We start from the raw sequence: 26,977 nt of genomic DNA, 5'->3' as shown, positions 1-26,977 counted from the left end.
TGTGTGAGAGTGCTGTTCTCCCACCTTGACCATCCTCACCACAGCTGACACCCAGATAACACCAAAGACTTCAAAAGGCTTTCAGAGTCACTAGCCAAAACACTACCACTATGGGAAGAGGAGGGAAGGAGGGAGGAGGTATATAGACCCCCATCAGCACACATACAGTATAAAACACACACACACTCACACATACACACGGGGCTGGGAACCCAGATTGTTTTTCCTCTTCAGAGAGGAGGCGTAAAATCAGAGCAGAGCCTGAAGTCTGAGCGGAGAGGAAAGCTGGTCTGTGAACATTAGAGGCTGTTGATTGTACCGTATTAGAGGAGATTTAAGAGTTTAGGAGCTTGAGTGACAAATTCCTTTCACTACCAAGAAGCCGCCTCTCTCTGGGACGGCCCTGCCTCTGATGTCAAGCCTTTATAGACCCCTGCCCCCTCCCATAATCGGAAATTTTAGCTGCATTCAATTTATCTACTTTTCTACGGAGGTTTCACACATCGCTTAACGCGATTTCCCTTCTCGAGATTTTGGCGCAAAATACTCTGTTTCTCAAGGGGATTGTCTTTCATGCTGTTACTGGTGTGTAGTGTGTGTGTGTATGTGTGTGAGGTGGTATGAGTGTTGTCCTATGTGGGTATTGTTTGTGATGAAAGGCTGGGAGTTTATGTTCGACAAGCTTGTCTCTGTAAATGACAATATCAGCACCAGTTGGAGAATGAATGGGTTTGAGTAAGATGGGGTGAGGCTGTGTGTGTTTGTGTTGTGCAGTTGGCATCCACTGGCACTCATCTGAGCTGGGCAGGGCAGGAGTGTGAGGGAAAAACTTAACCTTATGCCACTTGTGGAAACAGTTTAACAGTTGTACCATTCTGTGCTCCTGAAGAGTTTTTTTTTTTTTTACTTGACGGAGATCTGTGGTTGCCTTGTTAGAGACTGTGGCAACTCAGTTTTTAGAAGTGCCTTCTATGTAAATCTGCCTGAACCATAACAAGCCCTTCATCAGGCATATATCATCACCTTTTTTGAGGAATTGCTTCCAAAGAGGATTTCCAAACTGTAACACTGCTCTTCACTGATCTCTTAAGTTGGAAACAAAATCCAAACAGTCAAATCAACTTACAGCTCATAATTATATGGGGCTGTAACTATAAGCTGTGTCCCAGTTCCATACTACATGATAATTCATAGCAGGGTTTGCCTGAACAGTGTAATTGCACACACAAGTGACAACAATGAGTATATGCAAAACAAAATATACTATAGCCGTGCTAGCGGCTTTTTGATGCTGTTCTTATAGGCACAACAGTGCTTTCAGCTAAATGCTAACGCTAACACAACAAGGTGCTTTAAAAAGAGAAGACAAATGAACACAAAAACAAACAAAGAAAAAATTCAAGAAAACTAAAGTAATCTGATCTTTTTACAGTGCTAATTCATTTCCTTCCCTGTTTCAACCTAGCTTATCTGAATGTATATAGTTTGACTTATCTATTGTAGGTTAGTTGTTATTTCCTTCACATTATCTTTCTATGTTATGTAACAATATGTTTTCAACTTTGGAATGTTGACTTTTTTCCCATAGATATTTGTAAAAAACAAACCTCAACTTACTGCTTTAACTATACCCATCCCATCTGGGTCTATAAACTACAGACTGACCAGTGACTACTGACTCAGCTACACCTGCCCTGTCTCACAGTCAGCTCTGTATCCCGTACAGCCTGGACAAAGCCTGTCTGTCAAACCAGGGCCACATGTCCAGGATTTAACCTGTGTTCAGATGAGGAAATGAGCTGGTCCTTTGCAGCTTCTGAAAATTCATTTTATTCAGCCTGAGAGTGTGTTTTTGCCATTCTGAAAACAAGTCTCTCAGTTACAAAATAACAGAGACAAGAGTTTCACTCAATAATGGGAAAACACCCACAACATTAATCTTAACGCAAACTCAAAGAAACACCCTTTCCCTCTCGCACAAAACACACACAGACACAGCAACAGACGCTACAGTGGAGCCGAGACACCAGGAAGCATAGGTGTGAGATAGAGACTGAGGTGTGAAATAAAAACACTTTACTGCCCTGACTTCCTCTGGAGAAACAACAACAACATCACCAGCAAAAATTAACATGAAGACAATAGGACAAAACTAAGTGAATAGTGAGCATTAACATTCAGAGTATACTTGTGTATGTAGTTTGAGTTTGCTGTAGCAGCATTTGTCATAGAGTCCAGTCTGTGGCTGGCTCAGTCAAGGATCACATACAAGTCAATGGCTAAACAAGGGGGGCAAGACAGGCTCCTGTTTGTCTCTATCATGGAACCACCGCCATCACCTGTAGTCATTTCATTCCCGCTGAGACGTAAATGAAATATGAATTGCAAATAACTCATGTTCGGTGAGTTCTAGGGGTTTGAGTTTATAGCCTTTTTCAGACATGGAATATATAACACCGCTGGATTCATCTGTCAATTCAAAGGACCGTCTAGCAATTTAGTATTGTGTTTCCATTAAGAAAGAAGATCTCAAAAGAGGCAGATTTTAGCTATGTATCAGAGAAAATCTCCATCTTTACTAACCTGCCTGAAAATGTAAATCACATGACCATTCACGTACACTAGGCATGGGCTTGTTCAGACAGCAGATTATCTGCTCTGCAGTTGGTTGCTTAGTTGCAGAAAATACTACGAGAAACATCAATGGAAAAAAATACGAATTTAACAGCACAACAGCTGCGACCAAAGACACAGAGGTCAGCAACGCTCAGAATTCATTATCCATGCATTCACCACTGGTAGTCAAGGCCCTGGTCGATGCTGATAAGAACCAATCAGGAAGCAAAGTGTGTGCCTGCTTCATCATTTTACAAAATTCTCAGACTAACACGCGGCCACAGAGTTTTCAAACTAAAACGGGGCCAGCATTATTTCGGAAAGCCTCCACAGTGATGTGTTTCAAGCCAAAAAGGTGTTGGTGTGGATGTAGCCCTGACCTCATGTGTAAAATAGGTGGAGAGCCTTTTTAAAGTAATGCCCTTTTGTCATGCAGATGTAGGAGTCTGTTGTGTAAATGTCCCTTTACTCAGACATGACAGGACATTCACATTTACATTCTTCATTTATTAGACAGTTAAGTAGCTGAAACTAATGGAGACCTGCAGTAAATCCTGCCTTCATGAAAGCAAAAACTGTTATAGAAACGCACTGATTTAAACAAATAGTTTTGGTTAACGGTGCTTTTGCCTTGTGTTGCATTATACAAGCACTGACAGGTGATTCTGGTATTTTGTCCACCAAATATATATCAGTAAGGGTAAGCGAAATATCAGAAGCACCTTTCTGTATCATTCAATACAAGAAAATGAAAAAAATATGAGAATGATGTTAATATGAGAATGATGTTAGTTAGTTGGGTAGGAAAAACATTTGCATACATTTCATTTCTTTCTATGCATGTTTTACTTTGTGCTGCCACTGCTTTTACACTAATTAGACGCCATTTAATTCAGTTCAAAGTGTTACCGAAAGTCAGAAAGTCTGACCTAGTAAGATTGTCATTGTGACTTTTATGTAAAAGTGACTTGAACTTGTTCAGCCATGTTAAATTGCTCTAACATTTACATAACAAGGAATATGTTTGATAAGGATTTTGTTTGTCTTTTGTTTTCTGAACTATTCTGATGAAGTAAACTTTACAGGTACAAATGAGTTAGAATGAGCACTACTATCAGATCTAGGTCTGATTACACCTGTTTCACAACAACAGAGGATGCACAACGAGGCCGCCTCAGTCTGACACAGTTAGATTGTGAAATAGCTACACCAAGACACTCTGTACTCCAATTTTATCTTTGAAACACATCACAGTCAAGTATCATAACTTGCAACTTTAGCAAAAGAATACACTGTACACAGACACAGCCTGCAGACAATAGTCATTACTGCAGACATGTGACTTTATGTCACACCACACACCAAATCAATAAAATCTCATTCCTCACACTGCAGTTTGAGTGAAAGACAGTGAAAGCAGCAAAAACACCATGTCTGTTTGTGTGTAACAGCTTATTTATTCTAAAAGTAAAGCTTAGAGCAAATCAAATGTTGAGTAACTCTCCAGCAGTGTAAACTGCTTCCAGTTTCTATAGACTTTATATATAAACTAACACACTCATAAACCAACACAAACCCAGCTTTAATGGTTAAGCGACTATTGTGCTAAAATAGGACAAGGTCTGTTTAATGAGTATCCTCCAGCCCAGTCAGGTTGTTCACTTCCATTCATCTGTGTTATCCACTGTAAATGAATGAACTGGAGGAAAGGATGCATGAATGGCACATTCTGCACAGGCATTTGTTGGCTTTACAGTAAGCAAAGTAGGTTACTCCAGGCGAGCTGGCTGATAATGGTTCACTGAGAATGGCCTGGAAAATATGGGGCACGTCAGCAAAGTTTGTGAGGCCACTGCTGCACTTCATTCAACAGAGTTCAACACCACCTCAGAATAGTAGGTAAAACAGACAGCAGGACGGGAGACTTGGAACAATTCAATATTTATTCACTAATGGAAAGTTTGTATCATTTAAAGACACAGTTCAATATTTTAGGACTGATACCGCTCTCAAATGTGCATGGTAAATGTGAAGTTATTGCTAGCAGCTCCTTGGCTTAGCTTAGCACAAAGACTGGAAATGACAGGAAACAGCAAGCCTGGCTGTCAGGGCATAAAAAAGATCACAAAATGCAGTTTGCTTTACACTACATTTTTTAAACAGTTGAAACAAACAGATATAATATGGCAATTTGTGAGCTATATAAGTGCTGGTAGATGGTTTTGTTACCTTTAGACAGAGCTGTGTGCCCCTGTTTACACTCATTGTGCTAAGCTAAGCTAACCAAGTGTTGGTTGTAGCTTTGAATGTGAAACATGCAGACACGAGAGCGGTATAAATCTAACTGCTGGGAAGTGAAAGCAAGGAATCAAATAGCAGAGATCTGATATCCAAATTGGTACATCTTTCTATTGAACATGCTGAACATTTCACTGTTAATCTGAAGGTGGCTTAGAGTAAAGAACTGGAGGGCTGATATTTCAGAAGATACACGTGAGGAGAGTCTGTTGTGAGTGAATTCCTGGTCCTTATAGCAGATATAATAGCAGATACCAGCTAATTCTTTTCTAAGCTACAAGCAAGCTTCAATATTGAAAAAGTAGATTATGTAGAATGTAATCAGTTTGTTCTAGATGCAACATCCAGTAACTGGTTTAAGAACGCACATTTATTTATAAAGTGAGGATTACTGTGTAGTTCTGTTTTCCTTGCTTTTTGTCTTCCCAGTTCTTACACACTGTCGTCCGATCCAAATCCCTCTGTACTCTATATATAAAGTGATCCCTCTGTTCCTGGCCTGACTCTGTCACAGTGCTGGAGGTCCAGTGAGGGTGAGTGGAGTTTGATTTCAGACCCAATTAGTCTGGAGGTATTTGGGTGGTGGTGGTAGTGGTTATGCTGGTGGGGGGCTGAGGGGGGTGTGGGGGTGTTAGTGGGTGGGATGGGGTTAAATTAGATTTGCTCTTCCTGTCCAGGACAATAGCTCTACTGTGGATCACAGCTCTGGGAAAAAGAACCTTCACTAACCTGATGTAAATCTGCACAGATTTCTCCCCCGCATGTACTAAACAGATTTATTTCTACTATAACTCGTCTAAACTATAAGCACACACCTGACAGAGTTTCAGAAAGATTCAACTATTTTAAGTAAAACAAGTAATTTTCAAAGCACTCACATACTTTTTAAAGGAAAGGTGAGTCCTAGTCTTGTTTAATGATGAAAGAATATCTATTATTTAATGTGTTTACCTCAGACCCAAAACAATCACTGTGGAAAGGAAAAGACACCAAAAAAGCTTTCGCCTGAAGAAAGCTACAAGGTTACACATTTAAATTACATTTTTAATGTAACTTTTTTTATTTCTAAAACAGGGTGATTGTTTTGCATTTTGTCCTTTTGTGTGATTGTGCGTGTGTGTGTGTGTGTGTGTTGCAGAATCTGTCTCTGTTCTCACATCTCTGGCTGTCCTCCATATCAAAGGGCCAGGAGTCGTCACCTCCATCTGAAGCAGCTAACACCTCAGATACTTGACTCTGCAACAGCAGGTCATAAAACACACACACACACACACACACACATCAACTTCCCAGCAGACTGGCTGGCTGGCCTGAAGAGGACGGGAAGGATACACACAAACACACACACTCAGTGATAGGGTATACAGACATACACACAGACACATTAGTGATGTTTTTTCCACTGGCGCAGCATTTTGCCATACAGCTATGGTGTGGAACAGCAGGCTGCACCACTCCATTTCTATTTGCTTGGCACTCTGACACAAGGCAATGACTGCTGACCAGAGATATTATACAGGTCACCAAGCCAGAGGTCTCACTACTGGAATCAAACACCAGATCTCTGCAGTGGTGGGTGAGAACTTATCTACTTTAACAATGTGGCACACATTCAAACTCTTGAAAACACTTACCGAAATCTGACCAGGAATCTGTAATGCAAGTTCAACTATACAGAAAAACAAAATAAGCAATACCCTGGTCTCTATTCAAACATCAAAATACACCTAACAACATCTTGATCCTCTTATCTAACTACACTGCACCATCCAGTTCTTTCCAACCCTGCTGGTATGCAAACTGCTCCACAGAGGAATAATATACAGACAATTATGCGACGAAAGCTGATGCAAATTTGTCTTTTGAATAAACTGTGTGAATTTCACCAGTGACACCAGTGATATCTCCCACAGACATATCAAGAAACTGTTGGCAGAATAGCTGCAAATGCTCTGTCACTGGCAGTTATATCAAAATAAAATCTGATTAATATAACTCTAATAAAACCAATTGAACTCATTTTACAGGGAGCTATACATTGTTTGTTTGCGTCTGGATTCACTCACAAATGGCAACAAATACATAACACAACAAGAATAGGTCATTTAGGCTGTTAATCTGGTGTGACTCAAAGGTTAGCACAAAGGTTAGTTCACTAACTGGCCCTGTCACTATGTCACAGAGCCTCTGGGCCGAAATGCCTGTATATCAAAGATGCACAGATTCATTTTGCTTCGCCAGTTTCCAGTGTGACCGGTAAAACCTGCACATTCAGACAAATTTACATTAAACACAGATTAAAGCAGACTCACAAATACAAACTCTCTTTTAGTCACGCAACCATGCACTTCAAGACCCATTAACACACTGACACACATACACTTAAAAACGTTCTCCTAGAAACAGCAATAAGTGCGTTCTTGAGGACATGATGACTTCATTAAATTCTGCCATAGCTCCAGAAGTACTGAAATGTCCTTCCAGCTCACTGTTGTGTGTTTAATTTTAGAACATCGCTTGAGTTTAAGCCTTAAAAGTAGAAAGATGACATATTTTTCCAATTGAAGGTTTTGTTTTTTTTTTTTTTTACAGCCAGTGGGATGTGATTTCTTTTGGGTTTTTCTGTTGTTTTTCATTTACATGAGGAACTCAACTTTTCTGGCCAAGTCACTCATTCATTGGATACAAGATTACCAATTTACCGTCTCATTTCTTCTTTCTGTGTTGTGCGCACATTCCTGCAGTGCGTACGACACGTGTTAAAATAAACCAGGAATTCAGTGCAATTTTCATGATCACTTTGGAGGTTAGAGTAGGTTTTGAGTGGCTTGGCTGGGGAGTGAAAGGTCACACAAAAGAACTGAGACAAACACTCGTTTCCCACAGTGGAGACATGTGTCCAGGAGGAAATGTAAGCCAGTTTACGGTAAGAAACACACTTACTGCCGCCCACACGCAGAGAAAAACTGTAATCTCCAAATGAGCAGTCAATGTGGATGGACAAAGGAGGATGCCCCACTCTCTTTTTCTACACACACACACACACACACACACACACACACACACACACACACACACACACGCACACGCACACACACACGCACACACACAGGACACCCACTCTGTAATTATGCCTATTGTGTTCTCTTCCTGTTGTAGAGAAAACCTCTCCATCTTAGTCATGTTGTTGAACTCCTATCTGATTTTTAACTGACAGCTTATCTGAATCTGTCTGGCCTTATGTACATAAACACATATAGAACACACACACAACATTTGGATAAAATCCCAGTATCAAAACACTTCAGGAATTTTAAATGAACTCCCTGGGCCATCAGATCATGACACATTCTCTGCCATTAAAGGAAAAGTTGACATTTTTTTCTCCCCTGGATGCTAACTACAACTGTTTCAGCCTTTAGCTCAAATAACCTGGAGTTGTGTCTTCCCTCATGACTCTGCCCTCCCACCCATAAACAGCGTTGAAATGAGGGGCTGCAGAAACTTTTTAGATGTTTTGCTGCCTAGCGTTATGTTATGAGATACTATCAGTGGCGACAGACACAATGAGGGTGGTTCCTGGAGGAAAGCTGGAAAAATACAGGAAGTGAGTGTTGTAATGACAGGAAGTTGAGGGACACTTGAGAGCTGTCAGCTGTCAGGCCTGTGTGTGTGACCGAGACAGTTGTGAGGGTCCTTCACAGGTGGATAATCCTGTCACTGGTATGTGTATGTGTGTGTTTACCTGAGTCATTTCTGAGCATATTCATTTGGTAAAGTCTGGCATCTTTTAATTCCCAAGAAAAACGACCTCAGAGTATGACAATACAATGACACATAACCAGATAAACACACACACTACACACTTTTCATTCATGTCCCAACTCCCAAACTAGAATTAGCGCCCGTCATTCCAGGAATGCTTCACCACCCTTAGTGCGAAATGATGTCATCGACCCTTTTTAACATCAGCATGTGTTTGTGGTGTGTTTTTATGTGAGTGTGTGTTTATACATAAGAGTGTGTGTGTATATTTCAGCGGGTATGCATTATGTCTGTTGTGTGCTTGTATCTGAGTGAGTGTGCATGTATATTGCAAGTAAGAAGATGCGTACAGTGTGTGTTACCATGGTTATGTACATGAGTTGAGCAGTTGAGCACTTAGTCTGCAAGAGCTTATTAATACATACAGTTGTTTGTGTGTCTGTCTGTGTGTGTGTGTGTGTGTCACAGGCTACTTCCAGACTGAAGACCAGTTAATTTGGGAGTCAATTTGAGTTTGGGCTCAGTGGTTAAAGTTAGGGTTAGGTTAAGGTTACACAAGAGGTTAGGATTAGGCAAGTAGTGGTTATGGTTAGGGTTAGGGTAAGACTCCAGGAAATGAGTGCAATGTATGTAATGTCCCCAAAAGTGACCAAGATCAACATAAGTGTGTGTGTGTGTAACTCAGGAGTGCGTGCTTACTGAGAGGTGCTGGTACATTGGAGATGAAGTCAGAGGCTGAATCTCGGACGTCCTGATCTTCATCCTGCAGTAATGTGAACAGACTCCCCCACAGAGAAACTGTAGTGGACAGGCCTGACACACACAAACACACACAGGTAGATACACACAGATTCTTTAGCCACAATGATCTCACCTGAGACCTGCATTTCAGATCAGAATATTTCAGAAAACCATTTTTGCATTATGTTTAGCAACACAATTTTGACAAACATTTCTCTTCACACTGAAGTGTGTATCTAAACTGCACTGGAAGTTTGACCATAACTGAGACTCACCCAGTGGCAGATGAGGGCTGGTCAGCAGAGTGTCTGTACAGTTGACCAACACCTTGGCAGCCATCAGCTTCACCTCCACTGGCTGCTCCTCGCTGCAGCATGAGCACACCAGCGCCCCCCACTGAGCCAAGCAAGACATTGCACTTGCACCCTAGAAATAAATATTGTAACATCAGATAAAACTCTTCACACGCGAAACAAAAACTTCCAGAAATCATTTAGTTAGTTTTTAAATCACAACTTCCTCATAATCATAACTTTGGACAGAAGATCAGACCAGACCAGTAACAAAACTGGGGAAGCTAGTCGCAAAAAAGGCCAAGTTAAAGTTTGTTGAAATAATATTATCAAGACATGAACTGCAAGTTTCTTTGCATGCATGTTTTTCATTACATTTGGACTTGTCATGGCAGGAACAGCACAGGTGGAACTAATAACACTGACAATGGCTCTGTTTCAGCAATTATTGCAATTCATTATAATTAGTTGTGTTATTAGTGGCACCTGTGTTTGAAAAATGGTCCGTTCACTCCACATTTTTCTTTCACTTTGATCAGTCTGTGTATTGGCTCTCACTTCACATTTGGAAAACACTGTCCTGTAGCAGGGGCAGCAAACTGACTGCTGAGCTACAAGCTGAAGCTAAGACGAAGCAGCACAGGGCTAATGGCTGGTGGTAACAACCAGCACTTCATTCATGTACATTTCTGAATTTTCAGTGAGTTTAAACTCTGAGGCCACCAACAGATTCCTCTGTGCCAGGTCAGAAATGATTAAAACATACATGTGTAAGTCTTTACCTTTGGGTCAGAGTTCACCAGCTGAACCACGAGTTGAGAGACCAGGGTCAGGGCAGCACAGTGAAGCTCCACACTGAAACACAAAATCAAACACCCCTAGTGTCCAAATGCTGAACGTGGTCAGACTATTTTTTCTAATCTGACTTTGGGGTTTCTGGACACAGGGTGTCATACATTGTACAGACTGTAAATCCCTTTCAGGCAAAGTAGTGATTTGTATAAACATGACCATTTTCACCTAAGTGGATCTCAAAGGATCTCACTCCTCACTCCAATACAATGGAGATTAATGGAATTTTATTGGGGTTATGAGTAGTGAGTAAATATGTTTTTGTTACTTAGGGGAAACTACCCTTTAAGTTGCCACGTGAGTGCAGTGAGAGGGTCTGAAAATGATAATGTGCCCCTCAGGTCATTCTGTGGAAACCATTACGCACACATAACACTCGGTGCAGTCAACTACACACACACACACACACACGCACACACACACACACACATCACTCAACTGTATTGACTTACAATCCACAAAAGAAGTGTGCTGGTACTCACCACTACATTATGGATCACAATAGCCCCAGTGCCATTCAATCACATGGCAGACAAGGGCAGCCAGCAACCCAATCTCATCCCTCCCTGGCTCTAATCATAACCCTGGGGTGGCTCCAAAGGGAAAGTGGATCCCTGGGTCCAGAGATTGTGGCCAGGAAAAGGCTTTACAGGGCTAAAAGCCTTTGTAATCCAATCCTTATTCAAGCCTGTATTCTCTTGTTGGGGTGAGAAAAGTACAGCAGTGGCTTGTCAGGGAAGGTGTGTGTGTCTGTCAATGTATGTCAAAGGGCTTACAGTACATGCACACACACACAAACACTGGCACAGCATGTGCCAAAATCAGTTTGTGGTAAGAGAGGCCCTATGACTCATGAACTTATAAGCTCTCCCAAAAGTAATATCTTAAGCCTGACACTTGAGAATAATGTAGCATAGGAACAGTGTTCTGATGATGGTTTGATGAGAGCACAAATATTAGCTTTCATCCACATTTATGTTTAAATGTGGGTGGAAGATGGAAAATGGATGTAAATACTGAAACAGTACACGAGCAGCTATAGAAACAGCCATACAGAAAGGTGCCAGCACACACCGGGTACCCAGGTGCAGTGTTAAGGTGCAGCCAGTGAACCTGTGTGCCCCCTCCTCCATGGAGTCTGGCTCTGAATAAGGGCCTGACAGCCAGCCTGCCACAGCAGCATCAGGGCTCTTTCACAAGAGGATGGAGCCAGAACGTCTCTTCCATCCATCACAGCTAAAGGCCAGTCAGGGATTGCTTAGGGATTGTTTTGACAGCAGGTTTTCAGGAGGGAGCGGACATTTTGGGGTAACACAGTTGCCTCCCTTTTCCTGCAGTTACCTTGAAATGAATTAAAGTCGCAACAGGTACTGATCCTGATCCTTCAGCTCAGGACAGTTCTACAAGTTGGTGTGCAGGTTTCCAGAACACAACCACGTGCAACAACATAATTATGAATATCTCAAGGAGGAGAATACATTTATGAAACATTGTATTTCCAATGCAGTCTCATTTATTTTTAGTCATGTGGCTCTGAGGATGGTGATGTTGGCCTGTGTGCCACTTTGGTCCAGATTTTATCACAACATCTACCTTAAATCAAAAATGTTTTTAAAGAAATGTCGCAGTATAATAATTTAAAATATTTGAAACAGAGTTTGACTTGAGGTTTGACACTTTGTGGATGAGGCCTAACCCCCGAAGAGCCCCTGGGCAACATGCTGCACTGACCCAGAGGAAACAAAATATTATGTATTATAAAACATTACATGTTCCCTGACCTGTGAACAGAGTTTTGAGCCAGTGTGAAGAGGTGCAGAAGGACCTCCTCCTGGGACAAAGTCTTCCCATCATCCCTCCATAGGAGTTCACCACTGGAGATCAACACACACAGCACCTGAAGGACCTGAGAGGAGGACAGAGGCAGAGAAAAAGAGAAAGTTACAGGAGTAAGAGATACTATATAAGATACTGATATAGTCACTTCTGTTCACCACCATCACTTTCACTCTCACACACACACACACACACACACACACACACACGGCTACTGGTGGGGGGAAGTTGCTCAGGGCCATCCATCAACACAGCTTTGGTGTCCTCTCTGCAGTACGGCTGGCAAGTTGCCCCGAGGGTATTTTTACCACACCGGTCAGATCCTCCCTACGCACACCCAAACCACGGGTACACAGCTGCCTCTCTCTCCCTCTCTCTCTTTCTCTCTCTCTCACACACACACACACACACAACACACAATTATATGTGTGTATGGATGCAGATGAGTACATGCATGCACAAAAAGAAGCGTATGATTGAAGGCATATCCAACTTTCCACTTCTCTCCCTCTTTCCATCAGCTAGTAACATGGTCCTTGTCCTGTGTCTACTCTACGCGTTCAGCTTAACCTCCTAGAGTTGATTTTCTTCACCCATCACCCCTCGCTGCTTCCCCCTCCTCTCCATCCTTCCTGTGCTGTTTTCTTTGCCCGGTCACTCCTCCAGAGAGGGAGGCAGCTGACCGAGTCAGAGGAGGAAAAGACTTGTTTTCCACCGCGTGAGACCCCCGTTAAAAACACACATCCAGCCGAGAACACATGTTGACATTCCTCCTGCATATCTCAATGATTATTATTTCTTTCGAGGCCCCAACCTGTTATTAGAGCTTTAAAATAAAGCTTGCTTTACAGCATCTGTGTGGGTGGAGAGCAGCACGAGCGGGTGTATGCAGTGTCTGTGTGTAAACATCTGTGTGTATGTGTACGTGACTGTATATTTGTGCATGTGAGCAGTAAAAAGACAAGGTAGGCGAGGTAGAGCTCCTTAGCTAACGTGTCTGTCATTTTAACTTACTCTGTTAAAAAGTCCATTTTAAATAGACTTTTTAACACTTTTTTATATAAGTTGTGGATCATAAAACTCTGCGTAATGTAAAAGGGTTGCTTGTAGTAACAAAAACACAGAGAATTATCAACAAACTTTGAAGTGTAAACTCTACTCTTAACAACCTAAATTCCAGCCACAGCAGTATATTGGACTTGGGCTGGAAACACGACTTAAAAAAATCCTAATGTTGCTCTGTATCTGCTGTTTAAATAAACCACTGTTTATTAACACATGTAACAATGTATTACAACTTACTGATGTGATATCATGTTAAAGTTGTGCTTTCAGTTTGTTCCACTACCCCTAGTGACCAATGAAATCTATTAATGCAGCTTACTGCAAAGCTGCTCAAGAGATTTTAAGCTGTAGTTAGAATTTCTGACAATACTACACAGCGTACACAAAGTGCTAATGTTGTCATTTTTCATACTGTCAAGTAGTGTCCATATCTGCAGCAGCCCATTATACTGTTCTAGGAGTTGTGGTGGACATACAGTTTATTTTTTAGACACTATTTCATTACATTCACTGGCTCTTTTTAACTCCAGAGAGAGTGAATCAGTCATTGGGCCAGCAATGCCAAGCCAGTGTCATGATTCATTTGGTCATTCATTTCTCTGTCTGTATTGCATAACTGGAAAACCTGAGGTGTTTTTTTTTTTCTTAAATCTCTAGCCTGTTTATCACCGCTCACCTGCCTGTCTGTCTGCCAGGTATTTGACTGTTAGCTCCGGCGCAGCTGGTCTCACCACCTCTGCTGCCTCTGACTTTTAAAACCCGCTTTAATGAGCTCCCGTCTTGCAACACACTTGACTGCCCACGTTCTCAAATATACACAGTCACAAGAAAACATGCCAACTCAGGCGTAGACTCGTACGGACTTTCATAGCTGTAACATGCAAATAAACAGTGACGCCCACCCTGCATGAACAGACACACAAATGTTAAGAAATACAAAGGTTACGCTCTACCTAGCTTGCATTACAGTGCTCTCTAACACTCATTCTTTCTGTCTCTATCGCCTTGTCTGCCTCAGTGTGTCGCTGCTTTTTACTGGTATCTGCTGGCAGCTTGGGGTAAAACAGTCGTGACTATCTTTATCTCTCAGTAAAAAGAAAGATTCAGCAGAATAAACTCAAAACTTTGAAGAAACAGAAATAAAATGAAAACATTCGGCTAATCAATATATTTGTCTAGACAGACTTTACATTTTTCATATCATATCATTTTTCAGCCACACTTGCTACAGTGCTGCTTCAGAGCAGTATTCAGCATTAAGTGTTTCTCACAGTTCATTATGGTCCACTACACACCAGTCTAGTTGTTGACAGTAAAATCCTAATCAACTGCTTTTAGGACCAACAATGATCAGCTATGTAAGATTGGCAGGGTGATCATTCATTTTTTAAGGACTAACCAGCTTTACACTACAGCTAAAGAGTAATGCTGTTTGCATGTCTCCTACGTGGATCATTAGTTGTAGAGGATGCTGACTTTTTTCCAGGGCTTCAGCTTTAGCCTCAGTTGTTTATTACAATACATACTGTACAGTATGTGGCTATGAAGTGCTTATTTAGTCCCCCTTTTCAACCCACACTGTTACCATTTAATATCAAACATATATCTTGATGGAACTGGAGTATGCGTATCTGTCAAAATAAATATTAAATATTATACATAAAGCTCCAAAAATGCTATAAACAGCCATATGACTTTTTGCATTAACTTCTGTCTTCTCAATATTTTTAAAAAGTTATTTCAGGGCCGATCAGACTGCCATCGTACTTGTCAGTGTCCTCTGTGAGTCATCTAATATATGTTTTGAATAAGGACTGAAGATGACAGGTTAGTTTCCTTCAGACTTTGGAAGCATCATCATGGGCAGACCAACACTATGTCCTTGGCCTACTGCTGCTCCTCTCCCAGAATGCTTCAGCGGAGTCCAGGCTGAACTATGGCAACTGGCCCATTGGGTTGGCGTGTCCTTGGCGGAGGGGAGGCTCCACTTAACGGGGCCGACACTTTAAACATTAACGGCTGGCCTGTAAAGCAGTGCCTGGTGAACAGGCACCAAAAAAAAAAAAAAAAAAAAAAAAAAAAAAGTCTGCAGCAGCATGAAAACACACATACAGGTCCCAGCAGTGGTGACTCCAGTCAGCTCTGGAGGAGTGTTAATGACAGGAGTAACAGAGCAGGACAGAGCAGTCCAGCCTGTCCTCACTTTATGAACAAACTGAAATACGACCTTCTGTCCCCAAACAGGAAATAGGCCGCATTTTCCTCTCCAGAACTCGTTACAGTGGAAGCCTAGAAAAACCTCTCATGAGTGAGTGTAAGTGAGAAGAGAGTCAGCTCACTGCCAGGCTGCTTGGCGTGTCCCCTGCGGCCGATTAGCCTCTCACGCAAGCCTGCGCGAGATGGATTTGGACATTTAATCAATTTACAGTAAATGCCACTGTGGTTCAGTGAAAATGTGATGAATAGAAAAAACATATTTTTTTGGAAAGTGTGCCTCTTTGTGTGATGACAGGACTGAGATTATGGCCTGTAACAAACACACACACACAGACACACACGTGCATCTATAAAACAACCAGACACATATACAGGCTCTCAAACAAACATACAACAAATAAAGCACCTCTCATAATGTTTTTGTGTGTGTGGTCCCACCTTGGCCAGACACTGGGGGTGTGTCTCATGAAGAGCCAGGGTGGTCAGGTTAGACAGTGTGGTCTCGTCCAGCCACTGAGGTCTCCTCTTCTCATTGTCCTTCTCTTCCTCCTCCTCCTGCAGCTTCCTCAGGACCCCCTCCAGCACCAGCTCCCTCACTTCGTACTGCGGGCACTGCAGCAGACACTGCAGGAGCTGGCTCGTCAACTGACGGCTCCTCCAGAGCTCAGGGATCTCCACGCCAGCGCTGAGGGCCACCCGCGCCAGGCTGAGCAGGTACTGGGTGCTGCCAGGCCCAAGGGTGGTAGAGGAAGGCTCAGAGATGACCAGCTCTGAGGCCATCAGGACGGACAGAGCCTGCTGACGGAGCTCGCCGACTTCTGATTCTGAAAAACACACAAACTCTCATGTTAGCTGACAAAACAGGACGAGGATGAAGACCCTTTTTATTATTTACATGATATCTTTACTTTATGATGATATCAAAGTGTATTCTACATTCTTCTTAGGGCTGGGCGATAAAATAATAGCAATAATTATCACAGTAAATTAATATAATTTTATGACAAATGGTCAATAAATGTTCAATATAATGAATTTCCATGCTTAGATAGCATGCACAGAAATGAATCATGAGCTTCCAATCATGTCCCAGGAACAGAGGTATGCATTGCACAAGCTATGCTTTTTTTTTAGGTTAGATTTTATCAGTATAATCGTTTTTCTACCCCAGATTTGTGAAATGTTTGTCATGTTCTGACCATAAAGAAAAGTTTAAAACCACAATTAACAATTAACTGCCGGGTTTCTTCAACTTCCACTCAGGAGCAAAAATAAGACTTAAAACTTCAAAGAAATTGACATTCATCATGATAATGAATAATATATGAAATATAATATAATATAATATAATATATATAATTCTCCTCTCATTTGCCTTTATGTTATAACAGCTTCACATGTTGGAAGGTTTTAAGTGTCCATGTTGCAAACACTTCCAACATGGCTCATATCTGAACTGAATGCCACAACATTAATATAAAGCTACAGCAGAGCAAGGTTAGACAGAGGTAATGTGCATTTTGGCCTACTCTCTAGGAAAACTGTAATAAAACAGTCATTTAATAAGCAAAAATATATTCACAAGTCAAGTTAAATCACTATAATTAACCTAAGAAATACTGTGGATGAGCCTATGATCATTCATTATGTTGAGGAGGATCAGTCCACCCCCCACCCCCCGTTGTTGTGTTTAAAAACATCATAAGCAACATTTCTAAATGTTCTTTCTTTCATTCATTTTCACAGGTACTTCTTGGACAATGTTTGCCTTTTCTTAAACAGATGACAGCAGAAGCATTCATTGAGAACACTCCTCTTCCATCAGATGATTATTTTCAACTCACCACTGTTCTCCAGCAGTGTCATAGCTACACACACACACACACACCAGGTGCTGAATATAGTTTGAGCAGTACTGCTCTATCCACAATAGTTCTGTCATGTTTGAATGAAGCCATAATGGAGCATGTAATGGATGTAACAGAGAGCTATTTCTGAATCCCTAAAAGCCATTACTTTAAGAGATAGATAAGGCCTGCAGTGTTACCCAGTTCCCAATGAAGGTGGATAAAGCTTCAGCTTATCTTGACTCTATTGTAGCTAGCTATGTTCATTCACAATAATAAGGATGCTTGTTTAATGAGCTATTCCCAGGAGCTCACAGTGTTTTCAGATGTATCCAGTCCAACCTCTCTACAAGCTAAACACACACACACAAACACACACACACAGCCCTTTGTGAAGCGAACAGATGCAGACAACAGACCAGACTGAAGAAGCCAGTGTCCTCTGTTCCTTTCTATTTTGACTTTTATAGGAAAGGCTGCGTCAGTGTCTGTTTGGAAATGCCCATGGCTGTGCCAACCCAGCCACCTGTGAACATACACCCTTGGGGAGTGATGGACACACAAATAAACACACACATGCGCACGCACACATGCACTTCCTCTGAAATATAAGTATAATCCAGAGGCAGGGCAACTATAGAGAAACCCAATGCCATTCTAAAGCTGTGCTCCTCCCTACAGTATTGCTCCAAGACTCCACACAGACCCTGCTTTGACAGCCAACTCAATTAGTTTAACACACATGCATGCACACACACACACACGCACACACACACAGAAAAGCTTATGAAACCCAGTGCAACTCAATCTGGCATTGCAGCTCCACTCAAAACGTGGCCTGACAAAAGAGCGGGAAATGCTGCATTCCTCCTAGAGATGGGCTGGGTTACTGTGGAACCTGATCCTCAAAGGGGGGTCTTGGGCCAAATAAGCATAGCCTAATGGTTATAATAGGGGGTAGGGGCACAGTAATGACACCAATGATGAAGGGAAGAGAGAGAGGAGGATGACTGAAGGAGAATGGGAGCGTGTCAAAGAAAAAACGGCTGCCTGTCATGGTGGAACAGAGAGAAACGTGAAGCGTGTGTGTGTGTGTGTGCGTGTGTGTGTGTGTGTGTGTGTGTGTGTGTGAGAGAGAGAGAGAGAGAGAAATGAATGGAGAAACAACATGCATTAGCTAGTCACAGACTGATGCATTCAACTGTAATGCTATGGTCCTGATTCATACCTGACTCTGAAAAAAATCACTGCCAAACAAATCACTCCACCCACCCACCCACCCACCCACACACACACACACACACACACACACACACACACACACACACAGTAAGAGGGAATAAATCAAGAAGAGGCCCAAAAAATACTTTCAACTGACTCCAAATGCACTAATTAGAGACAGAAAAAGAAAGATTAAAATGAGAGAAAAAAAAGAAAAGGCAAAGTTGATAACTGGAAAAAAGAAATAAAAAGTCAGAATGAGGAAAGAAAGAATTAGAAAGGAGTAAGGAAGAAAGAGGAAAAACATCATTAGTCAGGATGCAAAGCTGTTTTATGATGGTCTTTATTAAAATACAGTGTGTGTGTGTGGGGGGGGGGGGTCAGGCATCCCACAGCAAATGAAAGGAATCCCTGTGAGGGCCATTTCAATGTGATTTTTCATGTCTGATCATAAATAGCCATTGTTCTCCCACAGCTGTGTTTATTTAAATCTGTGTCTACAACACTTGTGTCTCTTTGTGCTGCTCGTGTGCAAACCTGCAGCTGGACTGAGTCCAGACTCCAGTGAGTTGTGGTTACTATTTGATATTTTCGGATACTCTGGGCTGAGGCCTGGCTCAGCAAAAGACAATGCAAGCAGGGCTCCAGACTTTTTGTGTTACTAAATGCTGGTGCAGGTGTCAGCTGAGAGTTTTAGTTAGCAATGATGGTTTAAGTGCTGTTTCAGAGGTTTAGAGACACACAGGGCTGGGTGTTACGGCCAAAAATGTTATCATGACAAAAATGTTCAACCATGGTAATACCATACCCTGCCTTTTTATTTCGCACTGTCATCTGGTTATAATCATTATTATGCCTAATACTGACAAGGACCTTTTCATTCATTATCAATTAATCTGGCATTTGTTTTTTCAATTAAACCACTGATCATTTAGTCTATAAATTGTCAGAAAATAGTGAATAATACATATATTATTTTCCCAAGTCCCAGCTGATATCATTAACAGCCCAGAACCCAAAAATATTCAATATGACATTCCTCAGCTGTGCTTTGCGTTTAATGCTAATTAGCAAATGTTAGCATGCTATCAGACTGAACTTGATGAGAATGATAAACATTACAAAGTCCTGTGGTTCTGTTGATTTCCACTTCACAATTATGACATTTTAGCACATGAAACTTGAAACCTGTAAGAACATTAACCAGGTATTATTAACATTCCTGTGTAGACACCCAAAACAGAACTCCACTCTGTAAAATGAAGCTATGAAAACAACCCCAAAAGAGTGCAATGCTTTCAGTACGCAGACAAATGAAAACTCCAAATGGGTCACATGTGTAGGTGAGACTTGTCCTTTGCAAGGGTTTATGTGTGAGCAGGAGGAAGGAACACAAGTAGTATATGTGCGATGGCCTGTTTTACAGTACAGGTCAAATATTTAAACTGAATGTAACCACAACATCTGGGTAAAATAAACCTTAGCCAACCTTACAGTTCAACAACATCACCATTTCAACACAGTGTATTTTAAGAAGTTCCCCATATGATGAAAGTACATGTGCATGCTCTTAAATTCTATAAAGTAAATGAAGAGTTTGGTTTGTACTGACATGCCACAGAAACTAACAGAAAGTGTTGCTGGTTGTTCACTTGGTGCAGATTGGTATGTCAGTGAGCTTGTTGGTTCTCCATTAGCCCCGTCCATAGCCCAGTGGCAGTAAAGACGCTTTGCTGTGTCAAGCTAGAACTTTGGCTAGACACTTGCACGTGCTCTCACACGCAAGCACACAGCTGGGATTTCACATCAGCTTCCACCATCATTACCCAAACTGTGAAAAACAAACCCCAGACGCTACGTGTGTGTGTGTGTGTGTGTGTCTGCCAGTGTGAAAGAGCTGACCTCCTTTACATGCTGATGGAGCTTTACAATTTACTAGGGTCCCTCCCTCTAATTACCCTAAAAGCTCTGTCCCTACATATATATACGTGTGTATGTGGGCTGCTTGATGTGCTTCAAGTGTCTACGTGATATAAATAACAGCAAGCTATGACATCTTTGTCTACCAGCCTCAGTGGCTGATAGATTCCTAAATTTATGAGGAAGTTTTACTACTATACTGACAAAATTACTGTTAAATAATACTACTAAAAGAACAATTTTTTAGCAGATAACTTAGCAGATTTATTGTGCCAAAATATTAATACTACTTCAACAGCACTGTGAAAGAGTTCAACGCCATATTTAGAGTTTTCAGTGCTTTCATTTGATTTGTTTTAAAGGCTCAAATTCCATTCAGACTCCTCTCAAGCACTGGTTTCCAGCCATTTTGGCTTGAGACTTTGTATAGCCAAACCAATGCCTTCCTGTGACCTCTCATCACAGGTTGTCTATAAGCTATGACCTGTTCAACCAAAGAGTGATACTCCCTATTTTAATCTGGGTAGTTTCTGAAGAGGTACAACTTTTCAGTATTACAAGAGTACACAGGAGAAAGGTTAAGTCAGAAAAGAATCAGTTTTTCAGACAGAAATATCCTGTGTCTGGTAAACACTTGGGGGGTTCCTGATCCATAGTTTGGGAATCACTGCTGTATAGGCTATAATGTGTAGAGTGTAGTATTTCAGAGGAGGAGGAGGATTACAAAGCTCTTCTCCTGACATTAAAATGCAGCGGTTGGTGCATATTTATAACAAAAAAGCACCTCTTAAAAGTTAAATGAGTGCATCCAAATATGGATATATATAATATTGGTAAGTCTTATACTACATGGCTCACCAAGCTGTCACAGATGAACATTAATCACATGTGATAAAGTTACTAGAAGTCTAATTATGGTAACATTTTTTGTGTGTGCTAAAACAGATTAAAGGACAGGATTTTTTCACATCATCTGTCTTAATGCAACACACATCATGACATACATGTATAGTATGCACACTAAGAGAGTTATGAGACGTAATCATTTCTCCTCCATACTGACAGGGAAGACATCCTGTTGTGGCACAACTACACTGTATGGAATGGGTAACAAAATCTACAGTCTGCATTCTCAAGTTAATTTGAAGCCAATATGAAGCTTCAGTAATCTGAATTAGACAAATCAAGTTGGTGTTTTTCAAAGTTTATTAAAAGTGCTATATGTAAGTTTTGCTATCACTACACAGCTAACATTAGCATTAACAGCTGTTTACTTATCAGTCTGGAAGAAACATTGCACGTTCAGCATCAAAATTTGTTATTTATCTCCAGCAGTGGAAAGCAGTGACAATTTTAACTCTTGTTCTGCTTTTATTTCTATCATTTCTTTTATTCTACTGAAGTTAGCATGTTAACCAGCTGGCTCTGGCCCACCCATAACCATCTCGTAATACCTCTTTGCGATAGTGAATTAGTGTAGTGTCCACTCTACCCTCAGTCCAACATGAGAGGATGAAGAAGTAGCGTATTCTAACCTCTTGTCTTGTAAATGCATTGATGATTGAAGCCCTTGGTAAGTAAACAGCGGTTAATACTAATATTGGCTATGTAGTGATAGCAAAAACTTACATATAGCACCTTTAATGGAAAATTCCCTTGTCTTGTTTCCAGTACAGACAACTAACAGGATGAAGATTGATTTGGTTTTTGTATTCCATTATCCCTCAACGCTGTATATGACATGTAAGTAAGCCTGAAAAAATCCAAACCATATCCTGTAATATTTGTAATGAGGTCAAAAGTATGATCTCAAAGAACAATAAAAAAAGTGCTACTATAAGGGGAACAAAATGTTAATCACTGAGAAAGACTGACATCATCATCATTACTAGTAAACGAATTCAGATTCTCAGACAGAGGAATAGTGACATACCATCATCATCTGGTTCCACACTAATGGAAACACAAGAAATTCCATCAAACTCACTGATATTTAAAACGTTTTGTCTGATTTTTCCCTCAATTTGTGTCAGTCTCTGCTTCTACTTTTTTTTCTTATTTTACTGGCAGAGAAACAGAACACTGGCGGAGGTAGAGATGAAGCAATGAACGGTTGGGGCTTTTTTATGAGTCCGCATGGATCAAAGGGCTGGGGCAGAGAAGTGTGCGTACACACACACACACACACACACACACATGCACAAAGACCTGTGTTCAGAGGCGAAAGAACTTGGCTGGTAAATGCAAAGTTCCTATTTAATGCAGGGTGCCAGTTAAAAGGGGAAAAGAGAAGTAATACTGAAAAAGCCAATTGTTCACCTTTACCCCTGGTGCCAGGCACTCTTAAGAGCCTGTTGCTTTCATATGAACTTGCCCAACCTGTGGCTTTTTAACTCGATTTGTCTGAAAAGTGCAATTACACAACAGGAAAAGAGTGAGGGATTGGAAATGAAAGGTAGAAGAGAGGAGAACTAGAAAGACAGACCAGCTCAGGGCTCAAATCCCACCAGAGAGAGGGTGAGAAATGAAGCCAAAGACAGACTTATGATAATAATAGAGGCATTAGAGGTGTGTGAGCTAAAGGGTGCTTATTTAGTTATGTAAGGAGCAGAGCCAAGTCAGGCCAGGCCGGGTCCTCAATATACAGGCTTGTTTTGAGAAATCCCTGGTATTTCCACTGTCAAGGCGAACATGTGTTCAGCACATGGCCGACTGAAAACATAAGTGCCTCCCCCTCCTCTCTCTTTTCTTCTCTCTCTGTACAGCACTCCTCCATAAACTGGGTCATAGGCACAACCCTACCATCTGTCAGAGATCGCTCGCCTTTGGTTTCACATTCCTCCACTGTGGAGACCCCCACCAATCTGCGCACATGTGCACACAACCACACCATGTACACAGATACGAACCCACACACAGACACACACACACACACACACACACACACACACACACAAACACACAGACACCAGGGGGCTTCTCTGAAATACTCGAGAAATAAAGCTGACGTCTGTCAACAATCCGTCTAAATGGAGAGCGCAGTGGACAGCCTCGCCAGCAAACGTTGCGGGGTTGTCTGTTCAGAGGTAGAACTATTCAAAGTCAAATTCATAGCAAATGGAGGGAACACAGTTGCTGCTTACTGAGCTGATGAACTCTCCAGCAACTGGCTGACATCAGCAAAAGACCATCTAAATCAAGATCTAAGACTAGCGAGAGAACATTTCTACAAAACGAAATTTACACCATCAACATTCAAATATTTTATTCTCAATATGAGAATTGAATATAGAGTATGAGTTAAAAATTCTAATTAATAAGTACTCATTATGAGATATTGTGACTTTTGATAGTGGAAGTATTCAGATGCTTTACAGAAGTAAAAGTACCACACAATAACACAAACAAACGAACCGCTCGAGGCAGAGGTATCAAGCGACTCCTGTGCTCTGTGAAATAAAATTAGTGTTTTTGTCAATGGAGTCTGGTGGCAATGTTTCTGGTTAAATAAAAACGATCTTGAACTCCATACTTTCCTTACTGGACGAAAATTCCAGGGCTTTAGCTGTTGTCATGTGAGTCTTTAGAATAGGTAACTGTTTGTGTGACACACCCGATGAAATAAAATACAAGATTTGTAGCGAGCAAGGAAAGTGGAGAGCAGGAGAAGAGCAGTCTAATGGGTAACAACCAAACCACATGTCTGCTCATGAACTGAACAGGGTCATGTAACAGAAACAGTGTATTCTGCCATATTTTAGAAAATGTAAGCATCTGAAATTCACTGAATGTACTGTGTGGACGGACTGAATGGAGGAATAAAGGAGAGAGTGGAGAAGAACTGTATGTGCATCCTGCTGTGTGTGTGTTTAATGAAACATTACGACTCCACAGTAACTACTGACCTTCAAGAAGACTGATCTTCAGCCCACACAGGCACACTAACACATCCAGAAAGGCTCCTCTGGTCACCACACAGCTATTCTGTCTAAAAGGAGAGGAAAACAAATTAAAGAGTGTTTCTTCTAGCTATTCCATTCAACAAACAAACCATAAATAATTTCACTGTTGAGCTAGCACAGAAAACTTAAGAAAGTCTGATTAATTTTAAAACTCAATCGTTCTTGGGGTGAAATTGTTGGGAAGAAAACACACGTTTATGAGTCTTTTATAATGAAGTCTTCCTTTTATGAAGAGTATGTTTTTAAACCTCTTATGAAATTAAAGAGTTAACACTGCAGCCTCCAGTCACTGATTATCTATTTTCCATTAAGATCACAGACAGAGATTTTCTTTAGAAACAGGCTCATGTCTCACCACAAACTGTTGAATTAGGTCACTGGACATGTGCAACTCAATGAATCTATTGGTTGTGATTTGGTGCAATTAAATGTGATCTCTTGCGATGACAATTTTCCTTATCTTGATCAGACCTCCTGTTGTGGATTAAAACTGGCAAAGGACATATTAATGTTTCAAATGTGTCTAATGATAAAATGATGTGTTTTATGAGGGTGAAAGTTCCATTTTGTTCCAAATAAAAGTTAGATACATTCATTTTGACTCAAGGTACACTTGCTTGCAGTTTTCAAGAGCTTCCAATCACAAGTTAATGTCTTGGGTCCTCTGTTAATACAGTCACTTGAAAATGTATTGAGACTCCTTCCCTTTTTGCACACTTATTGTGTTGTAGATTTAATTTTAAATGGACAGAAATAGCATTTTTGCCCATCAATCTATATTGAATAAGCCATGATGACAAAGTGAAAACATGTTTTGTTCGTGTTTGCAAAATATTCAGACTTTGGCAGCAATTACAGATTTGTGTTGTCTTGGTTAAAGCTCTAAACATTAATGATGGCTGTGCTCTATTCAGGTATCCCAGTATGACATGACAGAATGACAATACCAGGACCCTGAAACTGAGGCGGCTAAATAGAATTTAGCCATTATTGATTTTATTATTTACACCTGTGCTTTTCCTAATGTTACCTGTCAAAATATCTGCTGTCAGAATGTCTTCTTCCATGTGAGAGGCTAATTTTAGCTGATAAATGACTCAAACTATCCCTTAATTATCTAAATTCTGACTGTCAATGTTGCTGTCACCAGTGGTGAAAATCAACAACAATGTTAACTGTTGTTTTGGCTCTGTTTCTGTCACTCCTTTTCTTCTACTGAGGTTAGCATTTTAACTAGCTAGCTGAAGCCCATCTCATAATACCACATTGCGATAGTTAGTCACTGTAGCATCCAGTCAGAACTCAGTACAGTACTTTTCTTGTCTTATGCAACAATGGCTGAAGCTCTTCGTATGGAAACAGCTGTTAATGCTTACAATGCAAATGTATCAACAGCAAAAACTTACATATAGCACCTTTAAGCTATCACATTTATTTTTATGGTTTTAGACAGTTCAAGTGGATTGTATTAAGGGGCCAGTTAGTCTTGTCTTGATTTTATATCACATTTCTGTTTAATTTCTGATTTGTGGTATATTCTGTCTCATCTGTCTTATTTTAATTGTCTGCAGTCCATTCATTAGTGCTGCCTATCTTGGACAAGACACTCTTGAAGAACAGATTTTTAATCTCAATGAGGCTTTCCGTAACACAAAAAAATTAAAAGAAATTACACAGCTAATCTTTCCAGCACTATTCCGCTTACTGCATGTGGCCATGACTGGATGATAAAGAACATATAATTGGTTAAAAACTCAAAGAAAGTGACTGCTATTACTGGGTCAACAGCTCACAGGATGCATTTTCATTTGTGGTGAATCCTTAAAGCCAAGAATGAGGACCCATCACATGAGATGCCCCCAGCTGTATGATCAAGGAGCCAGTTGTATTTGTTTTCTTTTGCAATAATCAATTTGCCATGGAGCCTGTGACTCCCTGTGTTATTATTGTTCTATTATTTGTGAATGTTGACAGAAATGTGTTATATCAGCCTTTAATTTTTATGTAAGTGAAGTAGCATGTGTGGGCAGTGCAAAGCGTGTGTGTGTGTTCAAATTATGTGTGCACTCAGTCAAGGGTATGACCACAGCACTGTGAAAGCCCACAAATGTGTGTGTGAGAACAAGGGACACAGTGTGTGAGCTTGACGTCACGTTTTCATCACTCCGATATTAATAACACACACCCCCACACACAAATCCTTTGCACACTTCGAACACATACACATACACAATACACATGATGGAGTACGGGGAGAGGGGCAGGCGGAGTGTGTGTGTGTGTGTGGCTTAAGTGAGAACAGATTTGGGAAGGGATGAGTCCTATGAAGTGGGCTGAGTGTGTT

The 26,977-nt window shown here is 41.0% G+C and overlaps 1 protein-coding gene across 1 annotated transcript in view; it reads right to left on the bottom strand.

Moving 5' to 3' along the window:
* The window catches only part of thada (THADA armadillo repeat containing), an 86,602-nt gene that overhangs the window by 4,511 nt on the left and 55,114 nt on the right, over window positions 1–26,977 (bottom strand). The window contains 6 exon segments of the mRNA XM_051076651.1: window positions 9,379–9,492; window positions 9,696–9,846; window positions 10,496–10,568; window positions 12,347–12,471; window positions 16,122–16,507; window positions 24,577–24,659. Of these exon segments, the coding sequence (XP_050932608.1) occupies window positions 9,379–9,492; window positions 9,696–9,846; window positions 10,496–10,568; window positions 12,347–12,471; window positions 16,122–16,507; window positions 24,577–24,659 (932 nt within the window).

This window comes from Lates calcarifer, linkage group LG16_LG22 (genome assembly GCF_001640805.2).
Source record: "Lates calcarifer isolate ASB-BC8 linkage group LG16_LG22, TLL_Latcal_v3, whole genome shotgun sequence".
NCBI lineage: Eukaryota > Metazoa > Chordata > Actinopteri > Centropomidae > Lates > Lates calcarifer.
The sequence above is the reverse complement of the archived record's forward strand: the minus strand, read 5'-3'. Positions and strand labels throughout refer to the sequence as shown.